The following is a 14,427-nucleotide window of genomic DNA, read 5'->3' on the forward strand; positions in this document are numbered from 1 at the left end:
GCTTACCTTTTTAATAAGGAAACTGTATGATTGTTGATAAGTTTGATATTTATGATACTCTTTTTCTAATTCTTAAAAACATAAACTAGTTCACATGCCTAATCATGCTTATAGAAATACAAATACTTAATACATATCTTTCTTATAACTATAACCAAATATTTAATACGCATCAAAAGTCACAACCGTGATCACCGCTTGGTGACCGCCGGCCGATAGCAAAACTATCGCCCATCACTAAGGGCATTTCACAGACGCGTTAGTACCACCGCCAAAATCGGGCAGATGTTCCTGCATAAGTAGATTTTTAACAACAGTGTTTTACAACTAAATTAGCTAATTAAAGGTGTTTTAAGTAAAAAGTTAGAATGAATTAAGTACTTAAAGGTCGCGCGCACAACTGGACACTTCGGAGAGGCTCGAAGCGTGCGACTCGACCGCGATAAATGCCCGCAAAACTTGCACTTCTACGCGCGTTTTTCGCTTGGGCGGCTTAGTTTTCCCACGACCTGGGAAAAGTGCCACATTTCCAAAAGGTAAATGCACTTTCATCAAGATTGATTGGCGGCGGAGATAAGGCAAATGCCGCCTGTGTACTTTCGCTTTCGTTTTCCCGGGTTTAGTGGAGCTCCCTGAGGGCTCATAGAGCTCCAAAAACTGCAACGAGCCTGTACAAAATGCCGCGTGCCTAAAATAACCACAGGTCATAAACTACAACAAAAAATCTATTTTTATTTAAAGAATGGCCACCAGCAACTTGATTAGGAATAAAATAAACAACAGCTACGAATCGGAGCCTTCTACAGGAAGCGGGGTAAGATTAATTGCTATCCTTACTAGGTTAAAGTTACTGAAGATCCTCCAATTACAGTCTTCGCTCAGTGAAAACAATGAGGGCCATATATCTGACGAGGAGCACATGAATCTGCCGTATCTGATGAAACCGAAACCACTGAGCAACCAACCGAGTAACGATACCCCGACGCCACCCAACCAGAAGCCAAGCAGCCAGGAATCCCAGTTCCTTGGCTTCGGAGACAGCCCATATGGCCAGGTGAACAAGCGTCTGTATGGCTCCCAGCTGCAGAACCTCAAGCTGCCCGAGGTTGAACCCCCTGCCGTCCGTCGCCCCTCGCCGGGCAAGATTGTCTTTCCCCGGTTCTACGACACCCTCATCGAGGAGAACAGCTGCAATGCCGTGGACATGGCCGTGTCGGTGGCCATCACAGCCACCACGACAACGGGCAGCCTCTCCTTCGATGGCAAAATCAAAAGTCTGACTGCGAGACCTGAGGATCAGGAGAAGCCAGGACCCTCCAATCCCCGACTCTCCACCGTTCTGGAAACCTCTCTGAACACATCGCAGAAGTTCAATAACGAACGATCGCCCGATCTCTTTGCCGACAGCGAAGAGGAGGGAGAAAACGATGAGCAGGTGGAGAAGGAACCCGCCACGAGGCTGGAGGATCTGCCCGAGGTGCTAGAGGAGTCGCAGTGCACTAGCGATGTACGTGCCCGCTGCTCGCTGACTGGCCCCACCGAGTCCAGCTTTGTGGACGAGCAGACAATGGACATGTCGGCCACCCAGCTTAACGCCAACGATCCCCGATCGCATTTCTTGGAGAACTGCAGGCGAGAGCGGGAACTCTATCGGCGGATACGGCGCTGCCTTCAGGGAGTCCGTCCGCCGCCCACGGTGACCACGCCCGATGTGGACGTCATCAAAATGGTGCTTAGCATGAAGACCAACGTACTCAACTTTCTCGCCAAGGATGCCCCAGCCTCAACGCCCACAATTGAGGACAGTGGCATTAGTGAAACCAGCTCGTTGTTTCGACCCACCCACAGTCTCTCAGAGGCTCAAAACATGGGCTGGCGGGAGGTGCTTGGCGTGAGACATCATGGACTGAGGTAAGACCTTCGAGTAATATGCTTTTCTTACTCAAAATAACACTTGTGCCTTCATAGCTACAATCTGAACAAGGCTGCCGAACAAAATGAATACCTCAGCATGTCCGTGGTGGACCGATATGTGGGCGTGGAAACCGCCACTTCCTATGTTCGTTCCCCCTCGAGTGCCAAGAAGCGAAACATGCGGATGAAGTGAGTAACTAAATAGATTACCCTCAGATCGCTATACTTATTAAGCCCAACTCTCCCCAGAATGTTAACCCAATCGCCTGGAAATCGCCTAAGTCACCTGGCCAAGCGTCGTGCCATATTTTCATCTGCAAATCTGGCAACCAACTCACAGAAGCTCAACAGCTCAATTGGACCACAAATAGTACTGGATAAGAAGTGTGTTCCTTAAATGATTTCCAATCCAAACCCAAACTATATTATATGCAATTCATTTACAGAAAAGCACGAAATAAACGTAAGGCCACGCCCAAACGAAAGACGCCGGGCAGCAAGAAGAAAGGTATGTTTTGTGATAAGATAAGCTAGTGGATTTCGAAAATTAATAATATGTTTTTTTAAGCCCGCAAGACGCCATCCTCATCCGCCCGTAAGCACCTCTATCGCACCGATCTCATCAAGCCAGGACCTTCGAGAGAAACCTCCAAGCGTGCCTTATTCCAAAGCCCGGCCAAAAACCTCCAGCAACAGCAGCTTATGCCGCCCAAGCCACTCTTCAAGCCGGAGATTGCGAATCGCGTGGAACGATCGAAGCGGGCTCTCTTTTCGCCGGACCACCAGGGCGGTAGTAATCAGCTGGAGTCACTTCTGAAGCGGAAAAGGAACGCCTGCGATGATGAGGACTCCGCTGATATGGCCAGCCAGAGCAGCAAACTGTTCCGCGCGGAGAGCAGTGGGCCTAGTGGTTTGACGCCTCGCGCTCTGAAGATCAAGAGTCAGAGCTTCTGCATTGGAGCTGGTTCCTCCACGGCGGGTCTTCAGCTGAAGTTGACGCAGCAGGTGGCTACTCCCGCTGGCCAATCGCGGCTCAGTCTTGGACTGAGCGGCAGCAGTAGCAACCTGGTAAGCGGCTCCTTCTCCCTTGCAAGCGGTACGCCTCTGGCGAGTAAACTACAACGGGCTCAGTCGGAGATGTGCGCCACGCCGAACAGCAGTATGACGGATAACCAGCGAAAGGTACATTATAAAAACAATTTATAAGCAACATGGCTTATATTTTATTTCCATGCTAGCGATTTGTTTACTATAAGAGTCATAACTTATTATTTTCATTGCCACAGAAACTGCTTTGGGCTGTGTCGCAGGCACTGCAGGAGAAAAAAATTACTCCGAAGCACGAGCATTTCCGTCAGCATGCTGCCGACCTTACGCGCATTGTGAAGCGCATCTTCCAGGAATTCTACCTGGGCCACTCGTCCAGTAATAGCGAAACCTTGCTAAGGTGAGTTCGGGATCCGGATAATCCTGCTATACGCTTTATTAAAACTCTACGTCTTCGGCAGGCTGGCCAAGAAATTCGCCTTTAGCGTTATTGCGGGAAAGAACGCGGATGACATTTACCTGCAGGCGCGAAGTCAGGAGAGCGAGGCCAAGCGGTTGTCGAGCACCCGCCTTTCGGGCTACATCGGTCCCGAGGAGTTTGCCCAGCGTAAGCTGTTGCTTTCGCAAACATCAGTAGCAGGAGCAGTGGCCGGCTCGGCTCGTTCGCTGCACAACATCTTTGGCAGCGAGAACTCCATTGATTCATTTGGCCTGAGTCAAATGAGCCTGCCGACGAACACCTGCTTGGATACGCAATCGAGTATAGTGGACCGCATTTCGGAGGATCTTTTCTGCAAGGAACGGCAACCCATACGGCCCAATGCCACGCTGCAGAACAGCTCGTCGAAGAGCAACCTGGGCGGACTGGCGCTGCGCGAGAACATGGACTGCGAGTCGCGTCGGTCGGCGCAGAAGAACTTCACCGGCAAGGACCAGCAGAACATCAGTCCCTACTTTGGAGGTGGAGGAAGTAACGGCTCGGCCCGGAAGTTCCAAATGCCACCCGTGGGAAACAGCAACAACTCTGGCGGCAAGGCCAAGCGGCAGATTTCCTTTGACTGCTAAGACAGTAGAGTTGAAGAGATAATTGTTTAAAGAACAAGTGCTTACAGCGGCAATGCATCGGTACGATATCTAGATACAAATATGTTCCAAAATCCATTCCATCCGGAAAATGTCGGGATTGGCAAAGGAGCAACCATATGTATAATTATCTTATTCGCCAACGTAAGCAGAAAGTTTTCACCGTTTATTGTTTCAATTATTTTTTGGTTGTTTTAGCTTAATTTATTTAACTGCCAGGTCTCTTTAAAAAACCAATACTTTACATATAATGGCAGACAACCGTATCAATAGGTATATGTAAAATACATCTTGTATAGATCTTATAGATCGCCTTCCCCTAGACTCGCCCAAGACTTTTGCGTGAACTCAAATTTAGTTAAAATTCAACTATTCAATTTTTTTTTTAACAATGGCATATAGGATCTATATGGGATTTATTTTATGCGACTCAAGTTTGATGAATGCAATATTTTCCACTGAAGTTTAGATGTATTAAGAACAGTTTGTGCTTAAAAATTACAAATTTTAACTAACTAAATCGCGTGTGTACTCAATACAACTGAAATTAAGCTGAAATCAAGTCCTGTAAGAGTGTAAACTGAAATTAGTATAATAAAAGCGCCCCAATCAATAGTAACCGCTGCGATGAATGTATCGTCTTACTAAACCAAAAGAGACGATGTGAAATATGACTGCCACAACCATGAGGCTGAAGCAATCCAGCCAGTAGGTGTAATCAGCGGTGCGATAAGAACCCTGCTGAAGGACCTCCAAACCGGTCTTTATGCAAGGATGGTCCTCGTTGACGGGACAATCTGAAAGGGGTAATGGGAAACCATGATTAAAATTGTTTAATATTTCTATATTATTCATGAAATTGTTAAAAGCTCACCGATGTTATCGATGTCAATCCAGAATTTATACATCAGTGCCTCGTTGGAGTAGAAAAAGAGTGACAAGTACTTCAAGCCAGGCACCGTATCCACATTCATGTAGGTTCCACCAAAAATTAGAAAGATCAGATCAAAGGGCGCTGCGCATTCGGAGGCCATCTTATCCGACTCGAAAAGGCTGGAGAGGAAGACCCCGTAGCCGACGGCTGCCACCGCGGATAAGCTCATGAGGAAGCCCATACTTAAGTACAGAAGAAAGCCACGTGTGTAGTAGATGGAGGCGTAAATCACCGACAGGAAGACGTATCCTTTAAAGAAGGCCACCGGAACAAAGGAGAGCACGAGGGCCACGTAGTAGGCGGACAAGCTATAGGTGCCCTCACCAACCTCCCTTCTGATAATCGGCAGAGCGGCGGGGAATATATAAGTCACTCCATAACTGAACGTGAAGATCATCTGTAGGAGGATACATTAAAATGGAAGGTATGGAATGCAAAATGCTCAGAAGGTACAGACCTCATTGCTCAGCATGAAGATGGAGCCGCCTACATCCTGAACTGTTCGCTGAGTAAGTCCACCGATTCCGGAATACATGAGGGATAATGTGACAGCAGTGATCTGTAGTTGGGGATAATTAATTAGAATTTCTTTAGATCAAGTGTAAGTTACACTTACCATGAAAAACCCAAAGGCTATGAGGCCACTCTTGATATTTCGCACATCCTCAGTCATGAATCGCACCATTAATAGGTACACCTGATATACCCAGCGTATTTTCTTGCTGAAATGGTGAAGGGTTTGCCAAGTGTTTATTAAATAATATATTATAAAGGGTATACCATTTAGTACTTACAAGTTCTGCACATGTTTTAGGTAATCCCCACTGTAACTGCGGGCTAACAGCCAGCTTCCGCTGTAGAGTCCATCCGTCTCGTGTTCGTACTTCGCCCGGAGCACAGCCCCAGCATTTTCCTTCCCATCCTTATCGGCCAGGGTTTTCAAGTAGAAATCAGCGGGATTGCAGTTCAGAGGAAGTTCGTAACCCAGGCTAAAAAAAAGTATGTGATTATTCTATACTATATAGAGTTTCAAATAGAAAATCCAACTCACTCTGTAAAGAACTTGGCCGCCTGTTCGGTGCGTCCCTGGTAGACTATTCTACCGCCATCCATCAGGATAATGTGGGTGAAGAGCTCGAAGATATCCGACGTGGGCTGGTGGATGGAGCAGATGGCTGCCTTCTTATGGGTTCCGTTGGGGCTATTGTTCAGGACTCCCAGTGTCGGGAGTTCCCGCATCGTCTGTAGCAGACTCTCATGGGATTCGCCGACGATCTCCATTTCGATGGACTTACTTCCACTGCCACTAGTACTGCTCTCTCCACTGGGTGTCTCGAAGGAGTCCTCGCCGTAGACCTGATTCAAGGAGTGCTTCGCAATCCGTCGCCTCGTGCACAAGTGCCTCAATGTTTTGATCACCGAGTAGGCACTGAAGCTGTCCAATCCAGTAGTGGGTTCATCGCAGAACAGGAATATGGGATCGGTGATCAGCTCCTCCGCCAAACTGAGTCGCTTTCTCTCTCCGCCTGACAACTGCTGAATGCGGGTGTGAGCCGAATCTCGCAAACCCACTGCCAGGAGGAGATCCGCCACTCTTTGTCGCTTCTCCGCCTTTGTGGTGCGGCGGTGCATCTTGAAATGGGACTGGGAAGAACAGGTTAATCAGTCGAACTATTAATATATTTATCTAAAAAAAATTCAGAAGGAAAAAAGCTAGGATCATATGTTCTCAGTTTAAGAATTTATCTTCTTACTTATTTGAGAAGAAACATTCTTGAAATTAAGAAGAAAGAACTTTCAAGGTTAATTTTCAGAAAAAATAGAGATGAAACTGTTCTTGATTTTGTTTTTCAAGTTGGAAGTTTTCTTGAAAACCTAGAAAACAATTGGATTTTTTAGAAGCTCAGATTCATTCGATCTTGCTGACTTTTTAGTGATAACTTATATCTGGGGTTAACCTTTTCTACATGCAATTTAATATATTTTCTAATACATTTTTTTGAATATTATTATTATTTAATGGAAAAAATGAAATACGAATTTAAATCAAGTAAAGATTTTATATATTACAGATATGTGGGACTTATTATAAAAAGGACCCACCATAAAGTACAGATGTTCGTAGGCGGTAAACGTCTTCACATTGATCTCGAACTGAGGCAGAAAGCTGGAGATGCGCGTCATCTGATGCCGTTCCATGGCCATGCCGTTTAAAACCACATCCCCGGTCAGGTTACCACGCAGCCGTTGCGAAATCGCCGCCAGCAACGTGGTCTTACCCGCACCGGATCCGCCCAAGATGGCGATGAGGTCGCCGGTCTTCATGTGCCCGCTGGCTGCAAATCAAATCAATCGGAGACGAACCGCAAATCAGTCCCATTCCCATCGATAAATCCACATCCGAAGCATTGACTTACCATCTTGGAGGATATTTATCTCCCGCTTCTTGCGGCACTCGTTCCAGAAGCTGTAGTTGCTCTGCTCCTGGGCGGGCACATAGTAGTTGAGGTTTTTCCACTCCAGGCACAGCGATGGACCTCCCTGTCCCTGACCCGACGAGCTGCCGGATTCCTGCATTTAAATCCTAATTGCTGGGGGTTCAGTCACCTCTGATTATAAACTTTGTAGTTCTGACTGTTTGATCTTCCGACTTATCGCCTCCAGTGCAGGCTTATCTTATCTGAGGGTTCGCCGTCTACAATGTATTTGCATATCTACCCGGGATCTTTGGGGAGAGAAACCTTAAATCTGTCACGGGGAATGGGGATTCGGAATCGCGGTCAAACACAGTCGACTGTTCGCGTGGAAGACTGAGCGGCAACTGGGCAACGCCGATGCCGGCGACATGGTTTTCTACCCCCAACAGATGCATCGCCCACCTCTGGCCCCCATCCCATCCATACCCCCCGAGTAACATTAAACTTTTGACCGCATTTGGGTTGCCAGCTAATTGTCGCTTATCAATTCACATAGTCAAATGGAGGCAGTTCAGCGGTGTCGGCCAAAGAGAGGCGGTCGTCGAAGTGGTGCAGTCGGCTCTTGAGGTGGTTCGCCTCCGGTTTGCGGTCGTCTCTTCGCCAGCACCGCCTCAGGCGGCCAAAAACCACGCGGCGGAGAGTAAAGATGTCCAGCAGCAAGTTGTAGATGAGCACATGCCCCATCTCCACCAGTCCCATCACGCTGACGCCCACGAAAAGGGCCAGGACTCCTCCGAAGGATACTGGAAAGAGTAAGTGACATTAGATGGAATAATACAAAAATTGTATATATTTAAGATCTTGTAATGTTACTTAAGAAATTTAACTTACACATTCCATACAAACAAAAATTAGAAGAGAAATATCAAGATCAAGATATATTTAAGATCTTGTAATGTTACTTAAGAAATTTAACTTAAACATTCCATACAAACAAAAATTAGAATAGAAATATCAAGATCAAGATATGATCAATGCTAATATTAATATCAGTATAAAACTTATCCTAATCCTAAAAAAATTATAATCAAAACATCACATTAACATACATTTTTTTAACAGGATATCAATTAGAGCTTTAACAATTAAGATATTGTATTATTGACTATCAAATTTAGTATTCTATTATATTTCTAGAAATGTTAAGATTGAACTTTAGTAAACTCACCTACTAAGTCTTCAAAACTGTAAACCACATCCCGTCGCATGCGGACTTTAGGAGGGATCAGATCCCAGCGGAAGCTGGAGGTGGCTGTCTCACTGCTGGCCACCTCCTCGTTGTTCTTGACGCCCCAGGAACTCTTCTTGACCGTCTGCATGGTGTATTCGATCTCCGTGCAGGTGGAGGGGCACTTGCAGATGTGCAGTGCCCAGATGGGCCACTTGAAGTCCAACAGGCACTCGAATCCGGCGGGATTGCAGCTGGGTCCCTCGACAAACGGATAGAAGAAGGGCACGCAGTTGCACATCTCCAGGGCCATAACCGCTCGACATCGGGCCAGGCACAGGGATTTGCTGTAGATCTGTTTATAATATTAAAGGTGGATAACGGATTCAGTAGTAAATGTTTTTAAAAAGTAAAAAACAAACTGATTTCAAATCGTAATCTTAATATAATACGAATAAAATGTTTAAAAAGTTTCTTTTAAAAATAGAAAAGGTGATTATAAGATAAAAAAATCTTTATCAGGTAAATAAATGAATAAAAACTATAAATCTTATATAAATACAATAGCACGTGCTTGGCTAAAAGTTTATAATTTTCATAAATTCCAGGCATTATGCATGGGAGTTTATGAGGTACATTTGAGTTTCTTGCACTGATACGGCTTATCAGAGACTGCGTTTCTATTTGACTCGAGAAATTTGTTTATTTGCCGAACCGAAACGCAGGGCATCGCTCCAATACCAGAACATCTTCGCCCTGATAAGGTGGATTATATGCACAGAAAGAAAAAGTTCCAGTATCAAATTAATATTAACTGGAAGCATGTATAATTTTTACCATTGTATGTTAAATGTAAACTAGACATTAAAAAGAGCACCTTTCCATTTTCCTCTTTGTAAAATGTAGTCTAGTCTATAGTTTTTGTTTTGAAGTGAGTGTAATTTCTTATTAATTTTTTTATTAGTGTACATATACCTTTAGGTTGGATGTCTCCTCATTGTTGAACACACACTTGCGTTGCGCCACACTGAGTTGGCGTAAATTTTTCGATGCCCTAGAGACGGGAGAGCATATAAATCAATCTCTTTATGGAGGGTCTGTCTGGATCTAAATCTGGGGTTCTGGTCTACTTACACCGTTTCTAGCACCTTGAACGAGGCCGTTATCTCGTCGGATTTGTGCAGGGCCACAATGTTCGCCTCTGTGGCCGAAACCTCAAATGGCGAGTGGACGTCTATCTAAAAGGTTGACTTAATATTTTCGTTACAGTTCCTAACAATGGAAGCTATTGTGCACCCACCACTCCAGTGCTTTCATACAGATCCATTCGAATGTAGCACTGCTGTTTGCCATACTGGCAGGATAAAGGTTGCGGCATCAGCTCGTAGGCAACGGGTCTGAAAAGGAGGAGGATCCATGATGGCAGGATAACTTTAAATATCCCCATTCTAATCCCAGACTCACTGGCCACTCAGCACCGTGGACATGGGCGAATTGATGGCGTAGCAGGATCCTCGTTCTGTCATCACCCTCTGCACATGGACTTGGAATCCAGAGTCGAAGCTGCTGATCACCTGCTCGAAGGGTCGATCCACCCGCTGGATCATCTCGTAGAGATCTATTTGATCGAAGCGTTCGTCCTCCGAAAACTTAGCCAGTTCGGCGTAGTTGCCCGCCGTGGCATTCACCACCGCGTAGAGGAAGTCCATAAAGTAGAAGTAATCCTCGTCAATAATGGACACATTCCACACCTCCTGGATATACTCATTGGCCTTGAAGGAATCGATGTGGTCGTAGTAGCACAGGGTGACTGCCGGCAGGGATCCATTCCATCCACGATAATCCCGATCCACGGAGATCACAGTGGGTGAGCTGAAGTAACGCTCCAACTGGAAGCGACTGAGCACCAGTGCGGCAATCACACTGCTGATGACCACCGCCAGCCAGAAAAGGCGTTCCAGTAGGTGAATACTCCGATTGACGCACAAACTCAGTGCCAGGAGACCCGTTTCAGCTCCTGCCTGAGCCACCACATCTCGCAGGCGACCGGAGTAACTTACGCAGCCAGCCAAGAACATTCGAAGGTAGGCCAACAGTCCTCGGAGGATCCTGCCGGATATTCCCCTAAACCAGAGTCTCAGTCGCTGGTTGGACATTCTTTCATTGAATGAAAATAAAAGGTTGTTTTCCACGGCTTTTATTTAAATAAGACTACTTGTAACCCTTTTTCGATTTCAATAAGCTATGGGATAAAAGTCCTTAACACTGGCATATCTACCAAAAACTAATACACTCTAAAGAAAACTAAGAGCTTATGAAACATATTTATTTATTATTCTATATCATTTCTTGTTTATTTGAATATGTTATATCTTGTTTGAAATTTTACTTAACTTATTACTAATATTAATTAAATAAATAAAATATAGATTAACAGATATTTGAGGTTTTGATAATAATTATTTGATACAAATATTATGAATCAAACATAGATAGATTTAAATTATGATATCCGTTCCTTAAAAGTAAACCACCTATCTCCAAATCTTATAAAATTATAAGACAACTATTTATACTATTGATATAATAATACTATTATAAAATTATAAGACAACTATTTATACTATTTAAATTATAGGGTAATTCTTGTTTTGATCTACATATTTTTGTTCACTCAAATGTAAACCCAATTGGATCTGTTGAGGGCAACTCCCATTAGCGATTTATTGCCCAGACCGATTTGTATGAGGAAAATGACAATGGCCATCACGACCCCGATAAACTGTCGATGGACAAAGGCTGTACATTAATTGTGGCAACAAAAGGGTTAATTGGCGACTTACCCCTCCCAAAGACAGAGTGTCCAATGTCACGATTCCACAAGCTTCCAGGGGTTGGTCAATACTGGTCTGGAGTTGCAGCAGAAAACGATTAATGGTCCTTTCCAGGTGGGAGCTACACACCTCCAACTCATTGATCAGCTGACAGAGGTTACATTTCTGGGAATATATGTATGTATCAAAGGGTATTCCACTTTAAAACTATAGTGATTACCTGTTCCAGTATCTGCTCGTTTACCGCTAGGATAAACCATATACGACCTCCATGCATTACCAACCAAAACAGGCGATACACTACCAACTTTGATTCTTCCCATAGGGGATTATCGAAGAAATTAAAAAGAAAGTAGAGCTCTACACAAAAGCTAATCAAAGAATTTATCATGTTTAGGAGCAAGTAAAGACCAAATCGGGATAGTAACTCCTTGTGGATTAGATCTATACGATTGCAGGTTGACCGCATCTCTTCGATAAGCAAGGAAGTTCCTCCACCTGCGTCCACGAGAACAGCAAAGGCGGATTCGTATCCGGCATCCAATTTGGTTATATCCCTCGAGGGTCTCTGTCGCAACTTCAAGTCTTCAACAGATATACTCATCTGCTCCAGCAAAAGGCAAAGGAGGTGCAGAGGTAGGGCATACTGGAGTACCCCAAGACTCATCATTAAAGCAGGCAGATTATAGACACTGTTACTATAGAAAGTGGACCAAATATCAAAGTTATAGTTAATCATATCCACCACAGAACACAAGACATGGAAAACTATAACCGTCACCATTAGATGAAGAGTTCTCTGACCCTGTTTCTTATAGACAATACGAATAGCTTTGCTTTCGAGTCCTCTAATCAGGCGATGAATCTGCAACTCCACTTCATAAGAACGGGGAGAATTTAATACAGCATAGTAAACCAGGATGGCAATAGTCGACATGTTTCCCGGAAACTCCATCAAGTAGAGTAGTTTTTCGATGGTGGGCATATCCAATCTGAATTCCACTAACTTACAAATGCTTCCTATGCAGATGTATAAAAGTAGAAACAGGCACCAAAGAGAGTGGAGCCAGCGGAGAAATCCCCTTCTTCCACTGGGAAATACACCCAGAAATCGGTTGATAGTCAGCAGGAGATTCACCCAATACGAACTGTCCATCCTGAGGTCTTTACAATTAATGATTAAAAGTGATTAAAGGAGTTTACTTTTAATTGATGTGATTAATGATTGGGTAGAAGGTCTTGACATGAATGGTTAAATGGTTATAAGGAATTATAAATCCTGAACAGTTATAATGTGGAGCTTGAAGAAACCGCTCACGAAACGTCGCAAACTCAAAGCTTGGTTAAAGGAAGGGTAAAGAAAAACCAACTAAAAAAGTTCCTATAAACCTTATTTCTAGACCTTGCAGACCATCTTCTTACCACCTGCAATATGTGGAGAGGTTCACGCAGCTTCATAATACCCTTCACTGGTTACTACTCATCTCCGTTCTGGCAAATACAGCACCTATTACTATTCTTCCCGGCTGCCCCAATAGATTCTATCGATTGATCCATCTAATTTGGATGATCATTTGGTATGGGAACTTCGCCATGGCATCCTACTTTGAATTCATGCTCGTCACTATACACAGAGTTTCACTGGATCGCTACCTAAATTCCATTGAATCTGCAGTCTATGTGATCCATATATTTGTTATCATGCTTCTCACTTGGCAATGGAGGAACTCGGTTCCAAAAGTCATAGAGAGTATTGTAAGATCGGATATGGATAGGGGTTATGCCATAGATTATCCGAGAACCAAGAGGTTTATTAAGCTGCAGCTGTTTCTGGTGGGGATTTTCACCTGTCTGGCCGTTATCTTAGATGTCTGGAGTCAAAAATTTGTGATATCTAAAACGGTTTTGAGTATTAACAGCTATGTGCTACCCAATATCATGAGCAGTTTATCCTTTATTCAGTACTACCTGCTGCTCCAAGGAATCGCATGGCGTCAGAGGAAGGTAACCGAAAACCTGGAGCGGGAAATATTACACTTACTTAACCCTCGGAAAGCGGAGGTCCAAAGATTTCGCCTGCACCACGCAGATCTGACCAATTTTACCAGATTGGTGAACCGCACTTTTCAGTATTCTATTGTACTCCTCTTTGTGGGATGTTTCTTGAACTTTAACCTGGTCTTGTTCCTGGTTTATCAGGGCATAGAGAATCCAACGTTGACCGACTTTGTCAAGTGGCTTTACATGCTCCTCTGGTTGGCCATGCACTTGGGAAAGGTTTGCAGCATCCTGTACTTTAATCAAAAGATCCAGAACGAGGTGAGATGTCTTAAAGTTCTATCTAAACTATTATAATTTATTACTATTTTAGCAATCCAAGTGTTTGACCTTATTAAGTGGCGTCTCGTGCTCTGGCAACGATCTTCAGGATACTATTAACCACTTTATTCTTCAAATGCGAACGAATATACGACAGCATGTGGTGGGAGGAGTAATAGATCTGAACCTCAAATATTTAACAGCGGTGAGTTTGCCTCCTTTACCATTATTTTAATAAATATATTTATAATTTGTTTCCCAGTTGCTAGTAGCCTCTGCTGATTTTTTCATCTTTCTGCTGCAATATGATGTCACCTATGAGGCTTTAGCTAAATCGGTTCAGGGAAATATTACCAAAAATTAAAATGGATGTTTAACTTATATTCTTTTTAGAAAAATTAATAAATATGATAATGAAAAGTGTTTATTTTAAATATTAAAGAAAACACTCCATAATTTAATATGGTTACCACAAAAAATATTAACATTCTTATTTCATTAAGGAAAATACTTATATTTATAACGATGCTAAGCAGTTCAGGATTATTAAACTAAAAATTAAATATAGTTTTTTTGAGGTCTGTACCTTCGCTCAACTTTAAAAACAGCGCCTTTATTATCGATGAACTTATCGATAATTCACAGGGCGCA

General features: G+C 43.8%; 5 protein-coding genes across 5 annotated transcripts; 2 read left to right on the forward strand and 3 right to left on the reverse strand.

The window, feature by feature from the left end:
* Positions 1–256: 256 nt before the first annotated feature.
* Positions 257–4,663, forward strand: LOC119549834. The gene is made up of 9 exons (XM_037858113.1): positions 257–536; positions 742–814; positions 872–1,911; positions 1,969–2,103; positions 2,164–2,298; positions 2,361–2,422; positions 2,483–3,096; positions 3,201–3,361; positions 3,423–4,663. The coding sequence occupies exons 2-9, from the start codon at positions 743–745 to the stop codon at positions 4,024–4,026; spliced, it is 2,823 nt and encodes a 940-aa protein (XP_037714041.1). The 5' UTR covers positions 257–536; position 742; the 3' UTR covers positions 4,027–4,663.
* LOC119549835 (protein brown) lies at positions 4,432–7,789 on the reverse strand. The gene is made up of 8 exons (XM_037858114.1): positions 7,396–7,789; positions 7,082–7,314; positions 6,030–6,622; positions 5,773–5,967; positions 5,595–5,700; positions 5,436–5,537; positions 4,919–5,375; positions 4,432–4,841 (listed from the first exon to the last, which is right to left on the reverse strand). The coding sequence occupies exons 1-8, from the start codon at positions 7,553–7,555 to the stop codon at positions 4,654–4,656; spliced, it is 2,034 nt and encodes a 677-aa protein (XP_037714042.1). The 5' UTR covers positions 7,556–7,789; the 3' UTR covers positions 4,432–4,653.
* A 149-nt stretch (positions 7,790–7,938) lies between these two features.
* On the reverse strand, positions 7,939–10,779 carry LOC119549836 (sodium channel protein Nach). Its single transcript, XM_037858115.1, has 6 exons — positions 10,088–10,779; positions 9,924–10,020; positions 9,758–9,861; positions 9,599–9,677; positions 8,624–8,978; positions 7,939–8,198 (listed from the first exon to the last, which is right to left on the reverse strand). The coding sequence occupies exons 1-6, from the start codon at positions 10,777–10,779 to the stop codon at positions 7,939–7,941; spliced, it is 1,587 nt and encodes a 528-aa protein (XP_037714043.1).
* Positions 10,780–11,297: 518 nt separating this feature from the next.
* LOC119551900 (putative gustatory receptor 59e) lies at positions 11,298–12,613 on the reverse strand. The gene is made up of 3 exons (XM_037861513.1): positions 11,678–12,613; positions 11,467–11,622; positions 11,298–11,405 (listed from the first exon to the last, which is right to left on the reverse strand). The coding sequence occupies exons 1-3, from the start codon at positions 12,611–12,613 to the stop codon at positions 11,298–11,300; spliced, it is 1,200 nt and encodes a 399-aa protein (XP_037717441.1).
* Positions 12,614–12,749: 136 nt separating this feature from the next.
* On the forward strand, positions 12,750–14,255 carry LOC119549825 (putative gustatory receptor 59f). The gene is made up of 4 exons (XM_037858103.1): positions 12,750–12,811; positions 12,867–13,776; positions 13,829–13,981; positions 14,039–14,255. The coding sequence occupies exons 1-4, from the start codon at positions 12,750–12,752 to the stop codon at positions 14,138–14,140; spliced, it is 1,227 nt and encodes a 408-aa protein (XP_037714031.1). The 3' UTR covers positions 14,141–14,255.
* Positions 14,256–14,427: the final 172 nt, after the last annotated feature.

The sequence above is a fragment of the Drosophila subpulchrella genome, chromosome 2R (assembly GCF_014743375.2).
Source record: "Drosophila subpulchrella strain 33 F10 #4 breed RU33 chromosome 2R, RU_Dsub_v1.1 Primary Assembly, whole genome shotgun sequence".
NCBI lineage: Eukaryota > Metazoa > Arthropoda > Insecta > Diptera > Drosophilidae > Drosophila > Drosophila subpulchrella.

What these genes read in the sequence shown, in the direction of transcription:
- LOC119549835 (XM_037858114.1), bottom strand. Translation starts at nt 7,555, where the DNA reads ATGCAGGAATCCGGCAGCTCGTCGGGTCAGGGACAGGGAGGTCCATCG. An exon ending in CTAAAACATGTGCAGAACTT is followed by an intron (nt 5,701 to 5,772) that starts GTAAGTACTAAA and finishes TCACCATTTCAG; the next exon opens with CAAGAAAATACGCTGGGTAT. An exon ending in TCTTCATGCTGAGCAATGAG is followed by an intron (nt 5,376 to 5,435) that starts GTCTGTACCTTC and finishes ATCCTCCTACAG; the next exon opens with ATGATCTTCACGTTCAGTTA.
- LOC119549825 (XM_037858103.1), top strand. Translation starts at nt 12,750, where the DNA reads ATGTGGAGCTTGAAGAAACCGCTCACGAAACGTCGCAAACTCAAAGCT. An exon ending in ATCAAAAGATCCAGAACGAG is followed by an intron (nt 13,777 to 13,828) that starts GTGAGATGTCTT and finishes TTACTATTTTAG; the next exon opens with CAATCCAAGTGTTTGACCTT. An exon ending in ACCTCAAATATTTAACAGCG is followed by an intron (nt 13,982 to 14,038) that starts GTGAGTTTGCCT and finishes TTTGTTTCCCAG; the next exon opens with TTGCTAGTAGCCTCTGCTGA.
- LOC119549834 (XM_037858113.1), top strand. Translation starts at nt 743, where the DNA reads ATGGCCACCAGCAACTTGATTAGGAATAAAATAAACAACAGCTACGAA. An exon ending in AGCCTTCTACAGGAAGCGGG is followed by an intron (nt 815 to 871) that starts GTAAGATTAATT and finishes CTCCAATTACAG; the next exon opens with TCTTCGCTCAGTGAAAACAA. An exon ending in TGACGGATAACCAGCGAAAG is followed by an intron (nt 3,097 to 3,200) that starts GTACATTATAAA and finishes TCATTGCCACAG; the next exon opens with AAACTGCTTTGGGCTGTGTC.
- LOC119551900 (XM_037861513.1), bottom strand. Translation starts at nt 12,613, where the DNA reads ATGGACAGTTCGTATTGGGTGAATCTCCTGCTGACTATCAACCGATTT. An exon ending in ACGAGCAGATACTGGAACAG is followed by an intron (nt 11,623 to 11,677) that starts GTAATCACTATA and finishes ATATATTCCCAG; the next exon opens with AAATGTAACCTCTGTCAGCT. An exon ending in ACACTCTGTCTTTGGGAGGG is followed by an intron (nt 11,406 to 11,466) that starts GTAAGTCGCCAA and finishes GTCCATCGACAG; the next exon opens with TTTATCGGGGTCGTGATGGC.
- LOC119549836 (XM_037858115.1), bottom strand. Translation starts at nt 10,779, where the DNA reads ATGTCCAACCAGCGACTGAGACTCTGGTTTAGGGGAATATCCGGCAGG. An exon ending in TCCACGGTGCTGAGTGGCCA is followed by an intron (nt 10,021 to 10,087) that starts GTGAGTCTGGGA and finishes CCTCCTTTTCAG; the next exon opens with ACCCGTTGCCTACGAGCTGA. An exon ending in CAGTTTTGAAGACTTAGTAG is followed by an intron (nt 8,199 to 8,623) that starts GTGAGTTTACTA and finishes TACTCTTTCCAG; the next exon opens with TATCCTTCGGAGGAGTCCTG.